Raw genomic sequence first — 26,734 nt, 5'->3', positions numbered from 1 at the left:
GCTAGCCGTGTATTTGCTTTGAATGTTTTTTTTTTTAATACACTGAGAATATCACCAGCACGCCATTCATGTTACAACTGATCCATGTCATAATCCTCTCAAATCAAGATGATTAAAGAATTTCTTAGTGTTGAAAGCTCTTTGTGCAAGATTTAAATTCACCACTTCTTAGAGCAAATCCAGTAAACTGTGAACTGGTGCTTTGGTTTTTGTAACCTATAAGGCATTTTATTAAAGTTATGATTGGACTCTCATTGCACTGGTAGAAATCGAAATAATATTGAAGGTATTATATGTAACAGTAATTGCAACTGGAAATGTGAGATTTAGAGCTTAGACTTGTGCAGCTGTTCGGCAGAAAGTGGGCTTATGAAAGTGACACCAAAGGCACATTTAATTATCAGCATCTTGGTTTCAGATAAAAAAAACCAAAACAAAACAAAACAAAAAGCAAACCTACTTATTTTTTGGTTTGCACCACATTCTGTAAATAGTATAGTGTAGGGAATTGAACAGGAAAGTAACAAATTCAGAAGCGTAGTAGGAAATTCTTGTAAGGGAGCACCCTCACTTTAAAGCCTATTCCATTCAAGTACAGTAGTTTAATTGTGGTCACACGACTTGCAAAGTAACCCCCTACCCAAACTATAAAACAAGTTCTAGAGGTAATAGAATGTGAAGTTTGAGTTCTTGCCATGATTTGGAAAAGTACTATACTGGAGATGGGCTAAGCCACTCCCCAGTTTTTCCAGTCTAGTTTTGAGTATTATGAGGTCTTAGAAGTTAGCAATCATTTCAATTTCCTGGTTTTGCTATTGGCTAAAAAAAGGAAGAAAAAAGCCAACGCTTAATTAAAGGGAAAGCTGCACAGAACATCAGGTATGGCAGCCGCTCCTGCTGTCATACTCTGCATTGCTTTCAGTAAAATTATGAACTTGCCAAAGAGTATAAACCTGGACTGTGCAATATCAGCTGTGCATTGTGAGCTGAAACCGTTGTTGTCCATGCTTTCCTGCTGACAACTTTTAGGATTAAAAAGCTATCTGTACTTAAAACATAGACGCGTAGACCATATCATCGCTGTGTTGTCAAAGCAGGCAAAAACTGTGCTGAAGAAAGAGAGATCATCTTGTTCTTATTTGCAGAGATTTTACAGGACCTGTAGGTTTATTCCTCACATAATAGGAGATAAAATTGCAATCTATAGTAAGAAATGAGAACTTTTGTTGCTGTTATTGTGTATTGTTACAGTGCTGAATCATGATAGCCAGAATATATTAATGCCAGTGGGGAACTAAGATGATGGTAAACCTTGCATCCTCTTTCTTTGAGCACACGGTGAGTTTCTTTGGGTTTGCTTTTGGTAAAATGAATACATTGCAAAACTTAAAACGGGCAAATAGTACTTGGCAGCAGGAAAGCCACGTTGCTTAACTCACTGCAGGATGGAGTGTGGGTGTACTGATGGAATGTAGGTGTACCAGTTTGGAATGACTGGACCAGGACAGAGATTTCAGGGCTTTTGCATTTGCATTGTGACAGTTTAGCCCTTAGGACGCAGCTATACCCAAGAGAAGCCTGAGTTTTGGAACAGGCATGGAATTCAGAAAGATGTGGCTGAATGGGAGCTGCTTTATTAATTTCAAAATGCAAATGATCTTAATGATCTGTCATTTAAATAAATGAATAAATTAGATGCTTAGAAACACAGAGAATAAATGAGGTGAACGACCAAAGTAGGGAGAACAAAGAAAAAGCCTCATATTATGACATGCAGTCGTTATTTTTGTAGATGTTTATGTATAAAGATAACTGAGCTATTGCAGCTGACAAAGGCAGTTTTTCCTTTGCTCTAGCATTACCACGTTTCCTATCAGTAAAGGAGACCGCTGCATACAAGGTCAACCTCTAGAAGCACCTTCTGCAGTTTCTGTTGAGGTAGTCAGATGTCAGCAATCTATAATGATGGTGTGAAATGTTATTAGAAATTCAATATTTTCTGAAGAGAGGAACTGATTGCTTAGAAGCATGAGGCTGCAATAGTATCTGGTGAAGAAAAATACATATTTCTTAATATTTGCAACAGCTCCATATGTACATTGCTACCATTTTCTCTTTAATGGAATTAAATTCCATTAAATTCCATTACTTTTTGGTGACAGAAGTCACAGGCATGTACACACATGCAAACCGATCACCAAGGCAGTGGCTTTTTGTAGGAAATGGGCCTTGTACAACACTGATACTTTGAAATGAAAAAAAAAAACAAAACAAAAAACAGAAAAGAAAATTATGTTTTAGACAGGCATAAACGCACATGTCCTCCCTATTCCTCATAGCAATCTATTCAATTTAATGAGCCACAGATTTTTTACATTTTGTTTTTAATTTGACTTAACATTTTTATGAGGCAGCCTCTGTGGTAAGTCACATTAAATTTTTTTTATAGTCACATTAACTTCCTTGCTTACATACGGAGCTTGCAGTTAGTAAATGCCTCTGATTTCCATAAAATATTCAGGGCAGGCTATTATTAATTTTTTTTTTTTTTTACCCCTACTGCTAAACTTCAATCAGTTTAAAAATTGAAATGTGTTAATGACTGTATAATGTTGTAATTTGTGTTGCAATAAATGTTTTACACTTAGTGCTGGTTAGGAAAGGAGCTTATACAGGAGCCATTAATTGCTATGCTTAATTATTTAAAATATATAGATTTCTTATGAGTGAGTTCAATGTATAACTCAATTACTATTTAATAAAGTCATGTAACTTTCTTGTTTATCAAAGCATACAAAAGGATTCCAGCTAAAATATTGAATGGCATCTGACAGAAAATGATCTTTGTGCTTTAGCCAAGGTTTGCTCAGTTATACATGCACCAATTCATTGCTTCTTTCTGTACCTACTGAACTGAGTGACTACACAATAGACTGAACATCTGTGTATTGAGACAACCAGTAACATGTATCAGGTGAAATGTTGTTAGTGAAAATGTTTTGGGCATTTATAAATTTGCGGTTGCTGATAATTAATCCGCTCTGTATCTATCAGAACAACAGCCAGAAGTATAAAATACCTAGAAAATTCCCCTGAATGGTCAGTGGACTCCCTTTCACACAAAGAATTCTCAGGGGCTGCAATGCCAGCATTGCTGGCATGGGTAAGGGGACAGAACAGAGTGGGTAACTCTGACGATGAAGATCCTTGGCTATTAAGGTCCATTATGCAAGAAGCATAATTTACAGCAGTCTTAACATCATTGTCTTAAATTGTATTGGTTTTATTTGTCCATTTGCAACAAAGTCACAGAGGTGAAAAAGTACTGTAGGAATACAGACCACTTTTTCTTATCTTTTGTGAAACCAGCTGAGGACCGAGCTGCTTTATGAAATAGACCTTGGGCAAGTACAAAATCAGAAACCTCACACCGTATTTATCAGTCATCATCCTTTCTAACATTCTGATCCAAACTTGACCACTCTGCCTTTCTCCTATCCATAGCCTCTGGACCTGATTTCCAAAGAGCTAAGCCTTCTTAGAACATCCTCCCTCACATAATTTCACCACCTTTTTCTGCTGAAAATGTTCTCTTGTTCTTACTGTTTGTGTGGCTCCATTGCTGCTAGCTGTAGAGGTTAGCCATAAAGTAGGTGCCAGTATTTCAACAGCTGTATCATTTGACTTTGCTTAGGGCAGGTGGAGTTGGTTCCCCACTTTTTTGAGACACTAGCTACTTCTCTTCAGTAGAGCTGTTATCAGGCTCCAAGTCTTTCTCTCTGTGAGATTACAGAGCTGGAGAGGAGGTGAGATAGAGCGTAACTCTTGAAGAAGCTCCATAGGAAAGCACTTGCAGTTGCAGTTTTCATTCATCCCTTCAGCCGGAAGCCAAAAAATGCTGTAAGAATTCTTTCCCCAGACTGTAGAGCCACTATCCAGAGTCTTACTAAATATTGTTTATTGTAGGAATAAATAAGAATAAGAAATAAAGAAAAATACTTGCCTGATAACAATGAGCATTTTTTCATTGTTGGTTTTTGCTGCACCTCTGTCACAAATGAGTATGTGTGGGAGCATCTGAATATAGAAATTCAATTGCAGATAGGTACTAATAAAATGACATTCCTCTTCTCAGGCTTTCCTGAAGGAAGATTCCTTTAAGAAGCTTAAATTGGCATGGGTACCTTCTGGCTTGTTCTTTCTTCCCCTCTCATTCTTTCAAGCTTCTACTCTTCCGCTGCACATAAGCCATTTTTTTGCCTTCCTGCCAGTGTGCTGGACCCCATTTCGTCCCTTAATTTCCACCCATATTTCCTCATCTTCCTATTTGCTCTTGTACTGTTCCTCTTCTACACATTCCTTCTAACATTGCCGTGCCCTCATCATCTCCCTCTGTGTCCACATCCTCCAGCCTCTGCATATCCTCTCACTCCAGTCAGCTGCTCCTCTTGAATGCCTTTTCCCTCTTGTAATCTGTTCTTTGCCCTTCCGCGGGTTCTTCTTTCTCCCTCTTGCCAGAATTACTGAACGTGACCCTGCTTTAAAATAATCAGGAATAATGGGAGATGTTTGTTTAGGTTACCTCCCTTCTCTCTGTATAGGGTATAAAAACCAGTGGTGATTTTTAGCTCAAGACAGTCTGTTTTCACACAGTGACTGGCAAAACCTGAAAAATTACAGTCTCTTCTGGTTGTCTGGACACCACAGAAAAATATCCTCACAGAAAATCAGGAGACTCTCAGTAATACTTTGCTTGGCCTGTTGACTGAAGCAGCACTTACTGTGGCATGGAGAACTGAGAACCTAGCTGAAATAAGTCCTCTGATTTATAATTGTCAGTGAAGCTGTAGGGAGACATTTTGGAGTTCAAAGTGCCCTTGAATGCTTTGCTGCCATCATCTTCTTCTTAACTTGGAGCAAACAGGTAGAGGATGCCACAGCTTCACTGTAAGGCTTGGACCTACCTTCCTTTCTTACCCCCTTTTAGAGCTCTTCTGCCCCAACATTGCCATGACCCTGACTGTGGCCAATTCTCAATTAGTTTGAGGCACAGAAAGTCAGAACTAGCTGTTGTATGAGGGGCATGTTTAATCTAAAATATTTTATGAACCATTTGGGGTAGGCATAAATGTTCCATCTAATGGAAGTGCTGGGAATTCTCTTTTTCAGTAAGATACAATACAATTTCTAACTTTAGTAGAGATTGCAGTATAAGCCCATAACAATATAGAGTGAAGACTTACAAAAATGTTTTTTCATTTAATTTATAGCGTTTTCTAAAATGCCTTCTTGTTTTTTCCTCCCTTAGAGATAATGATTCAGAGACAGAGATGTGAAATATTGCATCAATAAGATTTTTTTGGTGCTTTTTTTTCCTAAATCCAAAAGCATTTCTGAAATATTACCTATAAAATATGAGGCAATATTACCCAACCTAACACATTTGCTTGGCAGGTGCTGAGTAATTCACAGCCCTGATAACAGTGATTAATGTGGTCTGAAAACTCCTGCTGACAAGATCTTGACACAGAATCACATAAACAAGGAATATGTTGGCCTTTCACTCAGCTGCCTTCCTCAAGATATTTTTAAATTCACATGCAAAAAGTGTAAATACTTCTGGCTGAAGTAGAGTAGCAACACTAATAATGTTTACATTTTCAGCTATTTTCTTAATGGTCCATTTAATCGAGTTAATTTTTTGTAAATTATTTTACATGTTTTGTATTTCTTTTCACTTTTGGTGCCAAAAGACAAGAAGGGTACATATCCTAATGTAAGACTAATTTCATTCCTTGCCATTTTCTTCAGAATTTTTTATTTGTTCAAGTGTTACAACTTTCCCATTTTTCAGTTATTGTCATTTTTTTCTTCACCTGTTTTGGCACATTTCAGACCTAAGTGGTTTTCTTCCTTCCCTGGCTATTAATGGTACATGTGTTTTGGACATTTGTCTTCCATGCTCTCAGGTTTGTGCAGAGGTAAATAATTCATTTCCCTTTTGATGTCAATTTTCTTATTTCCTTAAATAATTTTTTCTTTTCCTTTTCTGACAACAGATCTTTTCTGCCATCCTTTCAGAAACCAACTAACAATCTTTTGTGTTGTATGCATTTGCAATATGCTATTCTTTAACTACGTGTTTTCTTCAAAGAATATAGCTGTTCTGAAAATGGGATAACTTCCCGTTTTGTCTAAAAACGCTGTCCTTGAAGTTTTCTTGGTGACTTCTGTGGTTGCTATTCTTTCCCATTGCAGCCTGCCATGTAGTTTTGGCATCTTCCACTCTGTGGAAGAGCAGGAATGCTATTTCGCTTTAGAGTGCTTTCCATGCAAGGCAATGAACAATGTTATCCTTGAGAGATGCTGGAATGTTGTGCAGAGCTCTTTTCAACTAATCCCTTTTCATTTATGACCAGCTTTCTGAGCAAACACCTGTTAGAAAGTGCTTGGAGGAAATCCCACGCTAGCTTTTTGGGTACACTCTTTTGAATGGGAAAGTTGGTTGCATAACACAAATAATAGAAATGTATTGTCTAATTCCCTCTCCCTCACTCCCTCCTGGTTTCATGATTAAGGTTTTTGAAAATCCTGCATGTCTGTCTCCTTGTATGGAGTTTAGTTGCTGGGTTATTCAGCATAGCCCTGAGGCTGATTTATTCTTCTAAGGAGAGGTGCTTTAAAATTGAGAATCCTCAACTCTTGAGATGAATTTTGTGGATTTGACCTCCAGGGCCAACACAGGTTCATTTCCCTTGTACCTCCTCTTTTGCCCTGCCAGAGAAAAACCTGACAAGAATTATCTCTGCACCGAAGTTCTTTTATCTCTAGAGGCCAGACAATCCCCATTTTGCTTGAAAGACCTGGGGATCTTGAAGGCAAAGGTGTTATTACAGGATCTAAATGGAATGGTGGTGATATTAAATGCAGTTCTCTCAGAAACTGATTTGACTTTTTATAGTTCAGTGACCCAAGGAATCTAGGACAAGGTTATTTTCTGAAGGTACTTAAGGGAAGGCCTTGAGTTAGGAGAGTCATCACGGTGGTTTTCAAGGAACACATTACATTTTCCTCTCAGAATATGGTGGTGATCTATATCTCAATCGAATGTCTATGATGAGAGGCAACAATGATAATATCAGGTAAGAGAAACAGAACTTTCTGTCCCTTAGAGAGCTCAGAAAAATGGGAAGTGTGAAGTGCATTGATTATTTGAAAAAGTACATACATTCAAATGCATTTTGTTGCTACTCTCAGCCACTCCATGTTCTTACTGCTTAATTTGTCAGAACAACCTGTCTCAGCAAAGGGGGTCTGTAATGAGATATGTACACGTAGATTGTCCAAGATTTATCATACTGCGAGCAAATATTGGGTGTCCTTAGTTGGTTTCAATGGAATATACTACAACATTATATTTAATAATCCACACAAGAAGAAAATTAAGAAAAAAAATTGCTTATTTCCATGCTAACTATGAAGATGGGACCTTTTTCAAGATGTGTGAGATGTTTAGGATACAAATCCAACCAATGATGCTAAGAACCCTGTGGTATTTCCAGCACCGGTACTTTCAGAGGACAAGTAATATAGATCTTGTGGTGGGGTGGGGAGGTTCCAGCAGGACTGATGGTCAGGCATGCAAACTGCTATGTCTATCAGAAACTCTCTCACCTAAGATGCAACCAGCAGTACCACTCTGGAATATCACTGTGATATTCCATAGACTTCCCCATTTCTGCCACTTCATTTCAAACTGTGAGAATGGTTTTCATTTCTGGTGCTCTGGTCAGTGGCCTGTCAGCAGACATCTAAGGTCATCTGGATGAGCTGGCATCTCCCCTCCAGTTAGCCACTTTCAGTGGTATGGTATGCCTCAGAATTTTGTTCCCAGGGTAAACTCTTCCTTGGCTCTCATAGTGACGAGAAAGTAACAGGAAAACTAATTTCCAGAGTAGTCAATGCTGACTTTTCATGCAGGTGGACTCCGGATTTCCCTAAGTCTTGCTTTTTTATCCATTCTTTTTCCTCTTTCTCAATGGTTCTGTGAATGGTTCAGTGCTTCACTAGGGCTGTTTATTTACCAGTGTCCAGCAATGTAGATCAGTTTGCATGGTCTGTTGATATTATCAAGTTCACATCCTTTTATGAAGAATTAAGAGACAATCCAGAACAGCACAATATTTTTTCCTCTTTCTTAGTGTAGTTACCTATTATGTTGGATATGAACATGTCAACATAGGACCATCTGTCTTTCCTAGGTAGACGGAGAGAGAGGGAGATGATGTGGGGTAACCTGTGCTTTTAATTTCTGGACTGTTTTCAGTTTGGGGGGAAGGGAGAGAGGAATGTGTGTCACTTGGAAATTGTTTGTTTTCTGTATGTACCTGTCTTCACTCTCCTAGTTAGCTGATACTGAAAGACCCACATTAGAAACCTCGAAGACCCCTAGTTATTACTTACACTTGGGGGAAAAAAATTACTCTAAGTGGTGTAAAATCTTTGCAAAATTGAACATCATTGTAAACATTAACCTTGTTAGCTAGAAGTATGTGCTTTTTTTTAATGTGGATGTGAAGTTTCAGGTATAATTCTACTTGCACGTGCCCAAGGGTAGGGATTAGCATTAATAGCACTGTTTCTGTTAATCTTTTACTCCTTTCCTGGTTCACCATGTTTACTGTTGATTCAGAGCCTGAGATTTTTGCTAGATGTGTGTTATAATGCTAATTACTAGAGGGTACTATAAATGACTATAGAAATAGAAGTAATATGTTGTTGTAATGTATTAAGTTCAGATTTACTCCTGACCTTCACCAAAAGTGAAGGAACTTCAGATCCAGGGCTTTGTTCATTCTCTGTTTCCTTTCCTTTCCCCAAATGGTGTAGCATGTAAGTATTTGTTATTAAAAAGGAAAGGAAGACAAATTAACAACAATGGGACACTGAAAACTTCATTAAAAGGACTGTATAGTGAATGGTGGATCAGCTCAGAAACCTGCTCTCAGAAACAAAATTGAATGCAGTTCAGTAGCTGTGCCACACAGTGTCACAATTGCATTTCACTTCCTTCCACTCTGTATCTTTCCCATTGTAGGTGAAGGTATTTACAAAGCCAGAGAAGAGCAGTCTGAAATGTGGGGGGCAGCTGAAGTGCAGGAAGATGAAGATACTCGTGTGGAAGTTCCACTGGACCAGGTATTGATCGAGCTTTAGATAAATGGCTTTTTTTAGGATCAGAGGTTGTGTGTTGTTTTTCTTTCCCCGGTTTATTTCAAGCGTACAGCATAATTCTGTGGGGATGAGCTCAACGATATGGCTTCTTATGGCAGCTTTAGGAAATCTTCCTTTCTCTGTCAATGTGTCAATTATCAGTTACTTTTTCATCATACCATACGTCACCTTGAGAACTGCTCTGAGAGCCCTTATAGAGCCTTAGAGAATCAGGACTCCCTGCCTACCAAATAGATCCACCTGGATCACAGTCCCTTTATACTGGTGGAGCAGTGTAAAGGGACTATGGCACAGAATCAAGGTCAGAATTCCTGCAGTCGTGAACCACAAACAGGTGTGGCTTTGTCTGATTTTTATTAAAGCTGCCAGCACTTTCTTCTGTTGGAACAACAGGGTACATAGTTGGCCAACTTTTTCATCATTAGGCTTACATGCTATAAATAGGTCTTGACAACTAAACATAAGATTATATCCTCTTTGTTTCATTTTGATTTGTTTTTAAAAGAAACTCCTGTGAACTGAAATAATACGGGAAATAGGTAAGCTGAAGTTAATCTGAAATAATACGGCAAATAGGTAAGCTGAAGTTCATTCCAATGAAGTGGAGAGTAGAACTGCTTAAATTATTTGCTGAAAACTTACCTTTTATTTTTTCTGCTAATGAATTGCTCACAAGACAGTCCTCTTTTTCATCTTACGTGTTTGTAGGAATTTGCCACCTTGTTCAACTTTGTGTCCAGTCCACAAGATGTTGCATTGTGCTTTTGGTGTCTGTTGATAATGGCTTGGGGCCAGCCACCTAGGCCACAAGATAATATTTCTGATCCATGCTGCACCGTAAGGAATCACAGTTTACCCAATAGATTTCTCAGGCTAAAAATCATCCCAACAACATAAAGGATTCTTGAGCATTTTTCTGACTTCCTGGTGGTTAGATCGGTGCTGAGGAACAATTGTTAATGTGAAATTGTAAACAAATGGGAGGGAGGGAGTTAAAAATAGATGTTTTGAAATACACTTTAACTACCCAGGGTACAAGCAATCTGGGAGATTTCTGGACTGTGTTGGAGACAATTTTTTGATGTAAGTAGTAGGTTACATGATTAGGAGAGGCATTCTGCTGGATTTGCTACTCATGAATAAAGAGAAACTGGTTGGGGATGTGATAGTCAGTGGCAGCCTCATTGCGGTGGCCATGAGACGATAAGGTTTAAGACCCTGAAGGAAGTGGGGATGGCAAATAACAAAATAAAAATCCTGGAATTCAGGAGAGTGGACTTTGGCTTCTTTGGGAAACCGGCAGGCAGGATCCTGTGTAAGGTTGCCCTGAAGTGCAGAGGAACACAGGAGATCTGCTTGGTCTCCAAGGGCATCTTCCTCAAAGCACAAGAAATATCCCCATATGCAAGAAAACAAGCAGGCATAGCAGGAGGCCAGTTTGAACAGAAGACTCCTGACCTCATACTAAAAGAGGTAGTAGGTACACTAAAAGTGTAGTAGGTAGAGGAAGGGATGGACTGCTAAGGAGCAGTATTGAGACATTCCCTGGGCATGCAGGGATGAAATTCGGAAAGCCAAAGCTTGTTGAGAAATAGAAACTGATGCTTGTGATTGGGAATAGCCAACATGGATTTCCTATGGGCAAATCATACTTAACCAACCTCTTTGCCTCAGTGATGAAATAACTGGCTTTATGGATGAAGGGAGAGCAGTTATTGTCATTTATCTTGCTTTCAGCATAGACTTCCATATTTGTAGGAGAAATTGGAAGAAGTGTGGTAGATATGGGGAGAAAGATATCCTTAAGGAAGGCAGGGACTGGATTTGTGGGCTACAAGGTGGATGAAAAACTGGCTGGCTTGATGGAACTTAAAAGGTCAGTTGGTTGAAATTTAACTGGCACCTATTTATGGATGGTGGGTTTGATACTGGGTCTGATACTTCTTAATGCGTTCATCGGTAACATGGATGATGGCACAGGATGCAGTCGTATCCAGGCTCAGTAGTAAAGCCACACTGTCGTTACCAGGTGATATGCAGGGCTGCCTTTCAGAGCGATCTCAACAGGCTGAAGGAATGAGCTGACTCGAGCCTCATGAAGTTCAACAAAGAAATATGAAGGGGGGTCCCTGGGACAGGGTAACTGTGCATTGGTACAGTTGGCGTGGGTAGGCTAAGGAGCAACTCGGCAGGAGGGGCCATATGATGAGTCAGCAGTGCTCCCTTTTGGTGATGAAGGTTGACTGTGCAGGCTGGGCTGCATTTGTAAGAGCACAGCCAGCACATCAAGGGAACGGATTATCTCCCTTGACTTGGCACCTCTGAGGTTGCATCTAGAATATTTTGTCCAGTTATGAGTCCTTCCTAGTACAAGAGGTATTTACAAACAGGAGAGAGTCCAGCACAGCAACACACTAAAACATTTAGGGGGCTAGAGCCTATGACACAAGGAGAAGCTTAGGGAACTGGGTTTGTTTCACCTTAAAGACTAAGCAAGAGAAGGCAGATCAAATTGTTCTGTTCAGCTACAGATAGAGTTACAGAGAAAACAGAGCCAGCCTTTTCTCTGTGTTGCACAGTGAAAGGATGAGGTAATGGTCAGAATTTGCAGCAAGGAAGGTACTAATTTGACATATGAAAAATGTTTTCAACGGTGAGAACTGTGAGCACTTTCCAGTCCATAGAGAGTGGGGAATCTTCATCTTCAGTGATTTTTAAAACTAAACTGGACAGGTCCTCAAACAACCTATTTTTACTTTGATCCAGCAGGGCACTGGCCTAGATGATCTCTAGAGCAGTTGTCTCCAAAGTGGAGTGTGCACAGCGCAGGGGGTATGAAAGACAATCCATTGGAGTGCAGCAAGAAAATGTTAGAACTTCAGTAGTACATGCATATAATTTATAAATAAGTAAATATACATATATTGGGGGTACATGCTCAAAATTTTTTTCCTGGTAGGGGTGTGCAATCAAAACAGTTTGGAGACCAGTGCTGTAGAGGTCTCTTCCAAGCTAATTTTTCTGTGATTCTGTATTTGTTCATCTTTGATTATTTCAGTCCTATAATCAATTTTTCTTTTTAGTAAGCTTTTGGGTTTTGTGCTTACTATTTAGCTGGCTGATTTTTTCAATTTATTTGAATTGGGTAAAAGAATACTAGACATATACATTTTTCTTGTCTTCTGCCTTTAAAAAATGCCTGAGGAGAAAGTAGACAGAAGTTTTATGATCTTGTACTTTCTTTTAATTTCTGCCTGCAATACCAATCTGTACATTAACAAAAGCCACATATGAAGTTGCTTCTGTGGCCATTTTGAAGAATGGCACCATACACATCTGAAAAAAAAAATCTGGATCTCTCAATTTTATTTTAGGCTGCTGTTTCTAAGAAGGATCATTCTCAGTGATTTATTCACTTTAATGGGAAGGAGTGTTGCTCAGCTATTTTATAGATATTGTTCTTGAAGATGCATGAATCAAGTGATTGAAAGAGACAAGAGCATGACTGTCTTGATCCCTGGTATATGGAATACTACAGCTGTGTCTTTTCACAGCAAATACCTGCCCCGGCCTCAGAGACTTATGTGCTAAACACCACTGGGCTCATCAGCCCTGTTAATTGCAGTTGTCCTTGTGAGGTGGTGTGATAATTAGGATGTGTTGGGTTGTACTGATAGTACTGACATTGGGGAAGAACATGCCGCCTGTCGTCTTAATCTTTGTTTCTTATGACATCCTGAAGTATATCCTGCCCTGGTCTTGATAGCATAATAATCAAATTGAGAAATGATTAGCCTGTTTATTGGCCTCTGAAGGTGCATAAAGAATTCCTCTGGGTACCGTAAAGCATTAGACAGTGTAAATTGTGTTGTCAGGTCTTAGTTTTTAGGCTGACTGCAATTCATACGAAATCCAAGAGCCCTGGAGGTGGCAGCCTTAGTTCTCCACAGAGATGCTACGGGCAACCTCTCTGCCAGTGGGTCTCACCAGTTTGCCTCAGCCAGAAAATGGTGACTGTCACTAAGGAGGGGAGAATAGCTAACTCTCCACTGCCACTTCTGTACTTGACAGTGGTAGCTGTGGTTGTTGATAGAGTTGCCAGTGAGCATCGGTTGTGCTGGCAAGCTTGCAACGCTAGGAGCTTGCTTAATACCTCTAAGCTCATGTACAAAGGCCCATGCATCATCCTCAGATGGAAATATTTTTCAGTTGCTACCAACTGATTTTGCTACCTGGACAAGGAACTGGAAGCAGGTGTGTTTGGGGGCGGGTGGAGGGGAATAAAAAAAATCAGAACTGCGCACTATTAATAATCTGGTTTTCATATTTTCAGAAAAGCCAAATAAAGCACCAAAATTTATTACAACTCAAGCCATGGTTTATTTCTCATTTTAAAGCTTCATGTATAGTTTCCTAGGTAATCTGGCAAGAAGCCACGTCCTTCTGAGTAGCACTGAGTATTTTTTATTCTCAGATAACTGAGGTTACTCAGACCTTGGAAGCATTTAGCATTTTACATGTTCAGGTTCTTATTAATGACCATTTTAAATTGTTTTAAGTTCTGTGATGTAAAGCTTTATAGCTTTTTCTTATCTGAACTGCAGTTTCTGTTATTGCTAGAAATATGGAAAAGGACAGCCAGCCAGGGCTTGACTATCTTGCATAATGCATAAATATTTACATGTCAGCTTTCACTAGAATGCTGACACTTCTGATATGCTATCATTTCCATCAGCCACATAAATGAGGTGGTGAAGACAGAGCTTAGTCTTTTTTCTTTTTATGCACCTTCTCTGTCTTGCCATTTGAAGTGCATGGTTGAACAAATGCCAGATTAGCCATTAACTAAACTTAGTGTAATACTGGCTAGACACCCGCTTATGTCCTGTTCTGTAAAATGCTGTCTGCCAGCTGAGAACACATTAAAAGAACAGGGTTTGCTTTACTCCAGACTAGCTGACAGTTGTAATTGAACATCAAGGAGGAAAAATCAGTGTTTTGCCTAAAACCAAATCATGCCCTTCTGTTCTATATTCTGTTCCGAGACTTCAGCTTCCAAATACAAAATGGATAGTTTCTTCTTTTGACGTGCAGACTTACTCCAGGTTGGTTGTTTACATCACTGTGTCAACATCCATGGGAACTGATGACAGTCTATGAAATCAGTTGTGCAAATAGCAAGGGAACAAGGTGTGTTTATTGCAGTTCTTGGTAGGGAGGCAGCAAAACAATACAAGTTTCTTATTTGAAATGGTAATTAAGTGTGTCACTTTGAGTTTGCTGATAATAATATATTCAAAGTAACTCTTTCTGAGACAGAAAATTTTCTAACTTCTAAAGCTTTCAGAACAAATTACTACTTTCTCTTTAATTTTATAAAAGTTGTGAAATACAAAAGCAGCAGTTGGTAGTAATAGTATTAAAATAACACTGCAAGTTTGCATTGGTTCATCCATTTCCATAAGCATGGTGGTTGTTCTCCCACACTGAGCCCCTGGGAGGTGGGGTAAGTGTGAGAGTTACAAGATACGAAGTTGTCCAGTGCGTGATCCCTACAAGGAATGTTGTTGTGCCAGCCTACTTTGTCATGGGGTATATGATATTGGCTATTAAGATGTAAGTGATGTAGAATGAATCGAGGCGGGGTGGAGGAATGTTCCCCTCCACATTCATCATCTCTATCTCCCTCTCTCTTTCTGTATTTATTTGGAAAAATCACTGGATGATAAACTTGTCTAATGGGCACTGATTTGGGTGTTTTTGCAGATGTTCACACTCTTGGTTCTTTCAGTTGCCATTTGCTTTTCATTATTACAGACATGTCCTCTGATTAATGCAGTCCTGATGCCACTCATTATTCCCCATTTCCTGGGCTGTGATGTGATGTGAGATTGCGTAGCTCCCCTAGGTGCTCTCTCTGTAGCTGGAATGTATCATCAGTAGCAGAAAATTTGCACCTTTCATTTGCAGTTTTCATTATGGAGTATGCATTTTTCTTTAGAGACTCAAGATTCACTTCAGTGAACAGAACAAAATGTTTACCTTCCCTGTTGCTAAAGGCAAAATGTTAAAGCTTGCATTGATCCAACATTAAAACAGTCTGACTGCTTGAAGAGACATTCCTTGATTAAAAAGGCTGGAACTTTTCATGAGGAAACATTTTGCACTACATCAGTAAGGATTTCAAAATGGCATTTGGAAAGAATACATGCAAAAGTTTTTATGCTCGAACTTCACTACAAATGATGGAGCTGTAATTTAAGCCTTCTGGATTTTGAGTGTCGACAAGCAGATAAGATTTTTCCCTGCATGTTGTTCTTTCAGCTCCACTGATTTACACTTAATTTTTTTATTGTTTGTCTTTGTGAGATAGGGAAACTTATTCTGGTTGGTTCCTTGCAGCTCAGCATGAGAACAGAGATCTTCCCTTAGTTTCTGCATTGGATGACTGTGATTTCTGAAGCTGTAGCAGCAGGATCTGATCTTTTCTTTAAAGGCCTGTGCGGCCTTCACTTCTTCCGAGTGAAGCCTGCAAATGCAGTTCTGTTGTAAAACTGGTGTTGATATCACTTTGAAAAAAGTTACCTCTCTCTGTGTGTACCTATCTTGAAAAAATCTAGCAATTGAGAGCAGACAATTTCTCAAACTGCTTAACTTTTAAGGCATTTTTCATTCACTGTAGAAGAGTCTGTTTCTGAAAAAAGAATAATTACTGTATTTTTGCAACCTCAGTAGGGCTTCTTTTTAAATGCTTATCAATCTTCTCATTGTCTACAGGGATGCTGAACAGATCATACTGTATTGTAGGGTGTGAAGTTTAGGTAAATTTTAATGTACACGTGGAAAATGTTATGGAAAAACTAGACATGATTGTCAGTGAAATAGATGGAGAAAAATATTGTTGATTTAGGTACATCTTTAAAAAGCAAGGATCTGATCAGATGTTTTCTTCTCTGTCGTGGCCATCTTGTGATTAAGGAATTGTGCATGCTTCCAGTTACCACACAATGAAACTGAGGAATGGAGTTTGAAAAGTTGTTTTTTCTACTCTTGAAGTTACATTGTTTCCATTCATTCCAGTTAGATTTCTGAGTGCTCTGATCTTATGAAAAATTAGACTCTGGACTCCAGTGCTGCATTTGTTGTAAAAAAATTAAATAAATACTGCATCCAACTCATAAAAAGGCTGGAGTTTAAATGTTGTGGGGATAAAGACTTTTTTGCCTTCAGGAACAACAGCGCATTTACTATGTGGGATGTGTAAGACTGATGAACCCTTAACTATTCATATGCTTGTTTTTAAGAGCCTGGGTTTTGTAAATGATGTGGCAGAAAAGAGGGCTGCTGTCACTTAGCAACCCTATCTGGTTCGGGAACAAAATGTTTTGCTATTGGAATCCGTGCAGTGCAGATACAAAGCGTTCCTGACTGGGTAGGAGCAGGGGCAGCTCTGTTCTGGAGAGGTTTGGTGCAATCAAAGTTAAGTGTTCCTGATGCTGCATTTGTGAGATGTATTCATGTCGGTATTTGTGACCATTAAGATTTTTGTTGTCTACCTCATTGTTTGTCTGTTGTGACCATTAGCCAAGTAAACATTGCCAAATGTCTTCAATAAAGCAAAATTATGCTTTATGTTAATGGTACAAAATAATTTCTGCCTTAAATGATTTGCGATACTTCACTTTTCAATATTCTAGTATCAGTCATGTACAAACCTTCTGAGAGGTTACATTAGCATCCCTAGAGGAAAAGCAGCCAAATGCTTCAATGTCTGAAGATTTCCTGACTTATTGCTTTTGAATGATGATAGCATTTGGTAATGTGGCTCTTAATGAATGATAGCATGATGAGTGTAATTAGAATACATCTTTCTTTTTTAAACGCTCTGTTTTTGCTGAGATTAAAAATACCATCAAGCAGTCATACTTCTTGAATGCAAAATGAAATTCAGTCTATTCCTCATCAATCTGCTGGTAAGTCAGGAGATTTCCAGAAGGCAAGCTGAGTCCATGTTTCACATGAAGTTGAGAATGACTTCAGTTGTTCTACGTGTCTTTGGTTGAATATGCCTTTCAATATATACTTACAAGTCTTTTGTCAGTGAGTCTTTTTATTGCTAGTCCATGACAAGCAAAGAATTGTGCTCATAGTCATGAAGGAATGGTTTGAAGACTAGTTATTCTACGTACTGTACTTTCAACTGGGAAACTGCAAGAGCATCATCTTCACTTAAAAGATGCAGCCAGCAATACCAGAAAGAAGGTTACTTCCTATTTTCTTGCAACCATACAAATGGCAAAATTACAAACCTTACTGTGAGTAGTTCTGACTATAGGAGGAATGACGGTAATCCATCACATCCACCAGAAAGGTGCCCTGTCCTAGAAGTCACTTAGTTCTCCATGAGAATTACCTCAAGGAATAAGAATATAATCACCTCATGCTTCTCCGGTCCTAGGTTTATTGCTGTCAGGTTCAAGTTGTGCTGCTGTTTTTTGTGATGTGGACACAGGACTAAAGTAACACAGGAACACTTATTCTGTAGTTCGTTACAGTATACATGTTTAGTTACCCTGGGCTACAACTGGCTGGATGCTCCCAACATGAATTTTTGAAGTGCCCCTTGTTATCTGTTATGGTCCTGGAATCTCTCATGTTGACATGTTGGTATTAATATTTGATGCTCATGTTCATTTAGTTGTGTTACAAAGTGGTGAGAGACCTCAGTCACTCAGGCCTGGAGATATAGTTGGTTCTCATGATTTGCTATGCCCTGAGCTTTTACCGAAGTCCCAAATGTAATATACTTGTACGACTCCTTGTGAGCCAACATGCTGGCTGAAAGCCAAACTCTGACTTCTTGAGTGCAAAGAGGAGCAGCAAAGTCCCACATCTGTCTTGACTATCCAGACAATGCATTCTGTATAGGAAGCCCTTACTGGGAATATTCTCGTTATTTAAAAGATGACTGATGAAAAGCTAAAAACCAAGATGTGAAATGTCACTGCTTTTCCTTAAGTATACAAGATCATTGCTGACTTCTAAAAATGAGTCTGATAATTTCTGCAAGGACATGTAGGTCTGAATCGGCATACCTGTTTTGCCCATCCTGAGTTATTCTGACTGAGAGAAGCAATTTGCCGTAACTTTGATGTATACATAGTAGGCATTTTGTACAGTTGTAGGTGGAGGGATGGCTGGAGTGTATTGAATTCAATGAAAAGGTTCCCATTGACCCCAGGGGACTTTGAATTATACCCTGACCCAGCAAGCACTTTAATGTAGGCTTTAGCTCACTATTTTGGGTTCACTGAAATCACTGGAACTGTTCAAGAAGGCAAAGTTAAGCACGTGCAGCTTTTACAGGCTTTGGACCATAAAAACCTCTGGTTTTATCCCTTTTTCTGTTTTCCTCCCTGCATGTATATATGCACATAAACATTCTCTTTCCCTAAATATTAAAAATCTAGCTTTTGCTAAGTATATATCTTTCTCAGTGAAGAAGGTGTACTTAAAATACAGAATGCTAGTTTATGCATAGCTAGTAGATCAATAAGATACAGTAGAAAGTATCATGCTTTTTATGTAAAAAGCAATGTATGATTTGGTGGGTGATTTTGGCCTTCACTTCCCTCCCTACAGTCCTGTCTTCGGTCTGCTGTGCATTCTGAAGTGCATCGTCTGTGGTCATATTCACATTTCCAAGCCTACCTATGACTCTGCATGCAGTGGGAACCATACTGCATTTTAGATTACCTTGCAGAAGGTCTTTTCCTCTGGATCAATGTTGATATTAACTTGTTTGAAATGTCCATTCTAATGTAGTGCAGCTTGAAAGGAGATTAAATGAAGAATGCATTTTGCTTTCCAATTATTATCTGTAACATGACTTTTTTTTTTTGTTTGTAGTAGTAATAACCGTTGTAGTAATATGCTCAGCTATCTTGAAATTTTCAGTTACTATAAAAACATTATACCTGCACTGATGGGATTTGTTTTACTGATCTTGTTTTGTACTATTATTTTTCAGGCAATTTAGCTTGACTGGCCAAGTTAAATTAGTTGAAATTTGAATGTTATTTCATGCCAGTTCCCTGTGAGCTTCCAGTGAGTTTCTGTGTACGGTTCAATAACGCTGTGTTTATCTTCTGTGTTACTCAGTTTTGACTCTTAAAAAGTTTGCATCCACTCTTATTTTAGGCAGATAAGGCCTAATGAGTCTAGCTAGCACAGCACCTTACGAAGTTACTGCCCCTCAAATGTCCGTTGTGCTTCTACACTGGTGCATTTAATTTGTCCCACCGTCCCCTGTTTCTGGTCAGAATCCAGAGCTGCTAATTTCCTTAGCAGACTGAAAACGAATTAGCAGGTCACATGTGTAAGACTAACAGGTAACTTCTGAGAATTTATGGATCTACAGATTCTTTGCTATCTTTATGTGCTGGAGGTTACCAAAGTTGGCTCAAGTTTGCTCTGGATGGTGCCTTCTTTGAAGGTGTCTGTAAAGACTTGGCTTGTTTAATTTTTATTTTAGTGGTAATAAGGCCAGTTTGATGTTACCAGATGAAAGTGAGTCAGGAAGGCTTGAATAAAACACACACAGAGACTACTGTACTTCAAAAATTACTTATGGAGCCATTATTTATCTGGTCAGGTAACAATGTAATATTTCTAGTAATTTATCATTCTATGGATTATTACAACACAATAACTTGTCCTTTTTGAAGCTGTGTCAATGCGGTATTGTGCACTGGCATAATAAAGTTGTCTTATGTTGCTACTTAGATATGAAAGCAAAAGCAAGGTGTTTCATAAAGAGTCTTCAGTCAATTGTTGGTATTGCAGAACTGGCTTTTACTAATATGTTGAAGGTGATGAGAGAATTCTTTTGAAATGTTAGTATTAGTGAGGGAAAGAGATTTTTTAGAAGACAACTTACAGGTCTGTAGCAGATAGCTGCCTGCTTAAAAGAGCTGCTAATGATAGTAAAATTCCAAACACTTTTGATTAAGAGAGAATCTATTGCTCTCAGCTTGTTTGCTTTAGATTTAGAGTCTGATGAGGCTGTGTGGGAGGTAGACACCCTGTTACTCCTGTGGGATTTGCTTTTTCTCTTTATTTTCATTCAAACTTTAGCATGAGTGCATAAGTCATCTTGGCAGCAGGGGCATTGGTTCACTGAATAGTCAGGTGAATCTTCAAAGCTGAAACTGGAAGATAAATGACAAAAACTAGATAGTATGTGCATCAGTCTTCCAGGTTGTCATGAAGTGATGCTGCTAGCAGCTTTATCTACAGTGAGTTTCTGCTTACTGTTCTTCAATATGGGACAAGATCCTGTTCCTCCTGTCTGCTGGTCCGACTCTGTGTAGGAAAAATGAATTGCTAAATGTCAAATAAATCCTAACCATGCCACCCTACATAGGGGTCTTTGGGAAGGGGAATGATGTTGTGGAAGTGACCAGTAGGTCTACCTCATCTCCCTTGATACTTTTCTGTGGATGCAAAGATGACAGGCTGCACAACAGAGCCAATTGGCATGGCATGGCTTGGTCCATAGGTAAAATGCTTCCTGGGGAACAGTTTGTGGGCTAGTGATGTATGATATTTTATTGTGACAGGATTTTATAAACAAGTGCATACTAAATGCTTGAATGTCGGAGACCCTGGAATAGCTGGAACAAAATAGCTGTTGCTGTGTTAATTAAATCTAGCTCATTCCACTTGTTTTGAGTATGGTCAAATGGATTAACCCAGTGCAATACATTTAAATCTCACTAACACACTTTTTAATGTAGAATAAGAGTGCGTTATGGGGTGTTAGTACAGGAGCGTCATTTTCTGTCCATGTAGACAAACCTCAAATCAGCACACTTACTCCCCAGTAATGATGTAATTGTGATTTTGATGTCTGTCACGTTTCAGAATTGCGTGGAGCATTCTGATTAAAAATGCCTCATAACGCTGCTGCTTTTCCTTTCACCAGAGGCCAGCAGAAACTGTAGATGAAGAAGAAAATGCAGAAGAGGAAAATGACAGGGGAGAGGAGGCATATAAAGGAGAGGAAGAATATCCAGCACTGAATGGAGAGGAAAGTGGGGAAACTGTTAAAGAAAGGAGTGAAGTGGAAGAAAACAAGAAGAAATTAAATGAGAATTATGAAGATGAAGCAGAAGAAACAGAGAATGTTGACCAAGCAGAGGAAGAGAAACTTATGCATTTAAATGGCAAGAAAAATGAAGAAAATGGTGAGGGAATAGAGCACTTGAACTACCAAGGTGAACTTCAGCCTGAAGAAGAAATAAAAGAAAAGAAATCTGACAGTCAGAACCAGGTGAGTGTTTATTCTTTCACTTGTTCTCAAGTTTTATTGTTCCTCATTCATCTCAGCCTTCTCAGATAGACTTCTCAGCTAGTTTCTAAGTAGCTCACTCGTGATAAGGTCCTGAGAGCATTTACGAGAACTTCAGTTTGTGGGAAAAGCTGTTTTCCGTCTGTATAGATCAGTTACATCGTTAATTACATTATATGCCCTCCAACTGAGAAAGCAGATGTTTCTTGCTATTTGATGAATCTGCATCTCCTGCTTTCCTGAGTATGCTGAATTTTGAAAAAAAAGTAATAAAAAAAATTCTAGCAATTTCCAGAAAAGCATAATCATTATATATTTCCATACTACATTGTCCTTTAGGACAGAGCAGAAGGGTGTGTTCATGAAACCACAGTGCCTCATTATTTTGATGAATTGACTTTCAGAGAAGTTGCATTTCATAAAGGGCTCTTGCCATTGCTTTGTGGAAGTTTCATCTCCTTTCTCAGAAATTGGAAAAGACAGTGGAGATGAACAAGATCCTCAAAACAAGATCTGGGAAGAGTGGGATTTTTTGAGCATTGGAAGCAGAACAACTTGATGCATATTGCCTGCTTATAGGCTGCTGAAAACCAGACTCTTCTTCTGCTTCTTGTGATGCTGGGAATGGTTTCTTGCACCTTGCAACTGGGCTTTCTTCTGTTTCTGTATGCCACACAAGAACATTTTTCCAAGAGAGTGGAGTAACGTGACATTTTCTTGGGCCCTGAATTTATTCTGTGCTTGATATATTGATTTTTTTGTTTGTTTGTTTTTAGAAAAGCTGAAGTTATTTATGGAAGTGGAGAAAGTGAGTGAGCATTCACTTTAAATAGATATGTGGGTAACTGGATGTTTGATGAAAGAACTGGGGGGGAACCTCTAATTTAAGTACTTTCTCCTTTGGAAGGTATATAAGTATAAGGTAAATAAAAACGTTGATGTGATCACTCTCAGAAAACATTTTTTCACATTAAGAATACCTTGTGGAAATTTTAGGATGAAGTGCTAACACTTTATGGAAATGACGTGAAATCTTTGTTACTCAATGAAGTTAACAGTACCTGTCCTTTTTCTCTAGGTTGATTCCCATCTTGAAAAAACATCCACAAATCCAAGGGTGACAATCACCAGCCCACAGGAAAGTGAAAAAAATGACCAGAGCAATGACTATGCTGCAGTTGCATAGATAGAAAAAATGTGATCAGCAGAAAATGAAAGATTATAGTACTTTAAATATAAAGCATGTTATTTTTTGTGATTGATAACTTACAATGGGAAGATAGGTTGAGTACTCACATATTGAGTCTTGAGGTGGTAATGCCATATGGACTGATATAGAAAACAAACATTGATAGCTACTAGAAGAACACTGAATTATTTTTACAAGGTGAGATTTTCCGATAGAATTTGAGGGGGGAAATACAAGAGTACTGTATACTAGTATTAGAAATAAATGAACTATTCTGTGGTATAAGATGGTTAGCAGTAATAGAATAACCACAAAAATGACACTGTTCCTGAAAAAGGAAAAAAAACCTACCCAAATTCAAAGTCAAAACATCTTTGCTGATTTGTTCAGAAAAGAGAAACAATTTTTTACTTTTAATGAGGGCATATGTAGTTTTTCCTTTAAAATGCCACATAATATATATGATTTCCAGGCATAATATTAAGGTATAATCAGAATATGTTCCTCACTTAATGGACTTATGCCCACAAAAAATGGTCTACTATAATGAGATGTCAGTCCTAATGTTACTAAGTAGTGGATTTTCAATATATTAGTTAGATTCATTAGTTTTTACATTCATAAATAGCACTTATTTAGCACTATGAGTGTATGTAGACAGCCTCCAATACTGCAGCTTGTTCCCATTTACAGAAAGTTTTGTTGATTGCCCTGCACCGATTCACTAAACAGTGAATTGTTATCATAGTAAAAAAAAGTAAAGGAAGAGTATGTAGCAGGTTAGTTTCAAAAGTTGAGTTTGGATGGATTTGTAATTCAGTCTATGTGAAATTTAATTTATTAACAAAAAAAAATGAATAGGCCTGGATTCAGACTGAAATTGCCATGAAACCATTGCTGTCAATGGAGCCATTTTAATATGAAACATGTTAGGATGAGCCCACCAGTTTTCTGTAAAAGTCGGCAACAATTGCTGCATTTATGAATCCTTCACATAGCCTTAATGGTTGGAAGTGTATCATCATCTCTTTGAGCAAGCTGGCTCCTGATAGGCTGCAGCTTAATTTGCATTAGTAAATAAGGCATTGATCCACAGTATTAGTTCTCTTAACGACACCAATTCCATTGCTCTTATGGTTTCTCTGTTGGTAATGGGAATAATTTGTAGTTCATAGAAATACAGCCCTGAGCATAATTTCATTAATTATACAAAAGAAATAGTGGGTATCCTTATAGTTAATGCTGGTAAATTATTACTATGAGAAACTAAATGTCATTTTTGTTGATTTCATGCCATTAAGACAAAAATTACATTTATGCACAAATTGAACTTGAAGCACTGTTTGAGGAATGTGAAGAACCACTTGTCATGACTGAAACTCATAAAAACATCTTCACTTTTTCTACTAACTATTAAATATATTTTTCCAATGGAGTAGAAATACGTAGAGATCCTTCAGCATGTTTCTGAGTATTGGCAATGTAAGTATAAAAACCATAATGTTAAAAACCATAGGGAAAGGGTTAGAAGAGTTTGCCCTGTGGCATCTCTGAATTGTCTATGATTTGTGTGTCCTTCGTTGAACTGACTGACAAAGATCTGAGGGAATATTACATTTGTGATCAGTTCAAAATAAGCTCCTAATTTAGCCAAGCTCTTAAGCAAGTATGTATGCTTCTTTTATTTGATACAGCAATTAAGTCTATGCTCAAATATCTTTGATTTACTGGGATTTAAGAAGACATTTAAAGTTAAGCAGGAGTAAAAAAAAACCCAACCCTTCCCCCACCCTCAAACAGAATGAATAAAATAACTGTGCATGCTAGTGAGGAAAAATGACATGCAGGAATACTCTAGGTACGTTTATAGATAATCCTGCACTGGAGTAATATATGCAGTAGCATTAAAAGCCCTCAAACAATACTTAACCAGCCAGAGAAGGCAGCTCCACCTCCTTGGGGAGCTTAGGGGAATTTACGCACTGAACCTTCTGTGGAAAGCTGACCAAGGAAAATTGCTAATGCTGCGTCTTTGCTCACTTAGAGCTGAATAGCTCATATGCTTACCAGTAAGCATAGGCTTAAATATGTTGCTGAATCAAGACAAATGACAGTAATCTTGTATTGACATTACTATGAATGCGCTCTTTGCTAGAAGTTAATGGTGTACCAAACACAGGACTCTACTTGCTGTCATCTTATTGCAGATTAAGACTTGAATAACCTCTGAGATGTTCTTCATCCTCAAAAGTTTGAAGTTAAATCGACACCCAAAAATATCTGATGGATATACTTAATTTGGAGAACGATTGCCTCAAAATGTTGAACCTAGAAACAACATTTAGAAGAAACTGAGGGATTTGTATGATGATACTTTTCTCCCTTTCGTTTCTATTTATAGCTTCTGTCCGCCAACAGTTTCTGTCATTTCTTCCCTTTTCCCCAAATGTTCAGTGTCTTTCATGCTTAAAAGACTTACACATATCAATAAGAGTAATTTAAAAGCTTAAACTAAATTCTAGGGAAATATAATACGATCAGTTTCTTTCATGGGAACATGAAATCCCTATGAGTGTTATTCAGCCTTTAAAATGTTTTGCCCTCTGTTTTTTTCTAAGAAAGACAGGATATATTTCTTCAGAATAGCAAATCAGACTTTTTGGAAATAGAGATATAACCATTTTATCATTCACCTTACAACACTGACAACATGAATTTTTTATCAGGTTCTTTTATATAGAGAAATTAGTTTATGCATAACAGATAATTCTGATGTTAAAGTAGAAATTAAACAAGCAGCATACAGGTAGTCTTGCTAATAGTTTTTCTGTCTGGATTTGCGGTGCGTGATGCCTTAACTCAGTTTTACATGAGAAATACATTATTTTGTTAAGCTTATATAATGTTATTTTATTAAGCTTATATGCAGCAGTTCTGAGTTTTTTTTAAGACTTGTTTTCTTGTTTCAGTTTTATTTTTAAAAATAATTTGCTATTAAAGAGAACTAGCATACAGATATTCCTGTGTTTTGTCTCATATCGAGGCCTGTTTGATGTTAAGTCTATCTTTGGGTGACTGTCTTTATAAACGTGGTGATTTTACAGCTGATAGGATTCTCCCATAACTAGAACTTAAAAAAAAATAATCAGATTTGGTAGTTTTCGTATTGCAACTGTGAAAGAAAATATGCTGACAATTTAGCTGTTACATAGTTATAAATCTAAGAATAACAGCACAGTTAAACTGGTGACTGGTTTTTAATGTTATCATTCAGGTTAGGACTGGATTATTGGTATGTATCTATCTACTTTTCAGCTGATACTCAGCAAATAACATGAGTTTTATCTGTTCACTGGCAATGCTTGAGAAAACTACCAAAACTTCTAGATGTCTCCCTGCTGAAATTCCGAATTTCAGCAAAGCTTTAAAGCATATGCTTAAATCCCATAGGATGGCAGTTTTCATTAAATTTTACATAATGCTTCCATTCTTTGACATATCAGAGCTAAAATAAAGTTCGTTTCCAGAAGGTAATAGGTAAAAATAAGGAAAATGTAATCCCCGCTCAGTCTCATCGAAAGTAAAGCAAAATAAGCCTGCGTGCAGAAGGAAAAAAGAATAAGTGTAAGTATTCTGATTACTTGAAAATATGGGGAAAGGATGTTGCTTGGGTATTTTGATTGACTATCCCAAAGGTACATTGAAATAACCGTTAGATAATAAATGTAAGTACAAAATAAAGTATACCTCGAGGAAGGGTGTATTTATTAAGTAGTAGCAATCAGAATGATTTAATGAGATGCAGCTCAAGGATGTATTGTTTTGGGTGGCTGATAGCCTTCAATCTAAGTTTTAATCAAAACAAGTGCTTTAGACATGGCAGTAGACAGTGAAGCCGTCCGCGATCTTTAGATTATTGTGTGTGTGCGTAGTTGTATGCATTAACTTACAGACATGTG

The 26,734-nt window shown here is 38.0% G+C and overlaps 1 protein-coding gene across 3 annotated transcripts in view; it reads left to right on the top strand.

Moving 5' to 3' along the window:
• DCDC2 (doublecortin domain containing 2) overlaps window positions 1-25,791 on the top strand; it is a 72,433-nt gene extending 46,642 nt beyond the window's left edge. The window contains exons 8-11 of one of the 3 annotated variants that reach the window (XM_087764896.1): window positions 9,098-9,198; window positions 21,221-21,574; window positions 22,368-22,394; window positions 22,665-25,791. In XM_087764896.1, coding sequence (XP_087621022.1) covers window positions 9,098-9,198; window positions 21,221-21,574; window positions 22,368-22,394; window positions 22,665-22,772 — 590 coding nt within the window. In that variant the 3' untranslated portion in view covers window positions 22,773-25,791. Of the gene's footprint in view, window positions 1-9,097; window positions 9,199-21,220; window positions 21,575-22,362; window positions 22,395-22,664 lie in introns of all 3 variants that reach the window. The other 2 variants (XM_087764887.1, XM_009475397.2) reach the window with 2 other exon arrangements.
• Window positions 25,792-26,734: the final 943 nt, after the last annotated feature.

The sequence above is a fragment of the Nipponia nippon genome, unplaced genomic scaffold (genome assembly GCF_047370975.1).
Source record: "Nipponia nippon isolate SJK-2023a ecotype South Korea unplaced genomic scaffold, ASM4737097v1 scaffold_1, whole genome shotgun sequence".
In the NCBI taxonomy this organism is placed as follows: domain Eukaryota; kingdom Metazoa; phylum Chordata; class Aves; order Pelecaniformes; family Threskiornithidae; genus Nipponia; species Nipponia nippon.
Note: the sequence above shows the minus strand (reverse complement) of the source record. Positions and strands in the feature narration are given on the sequence as shown.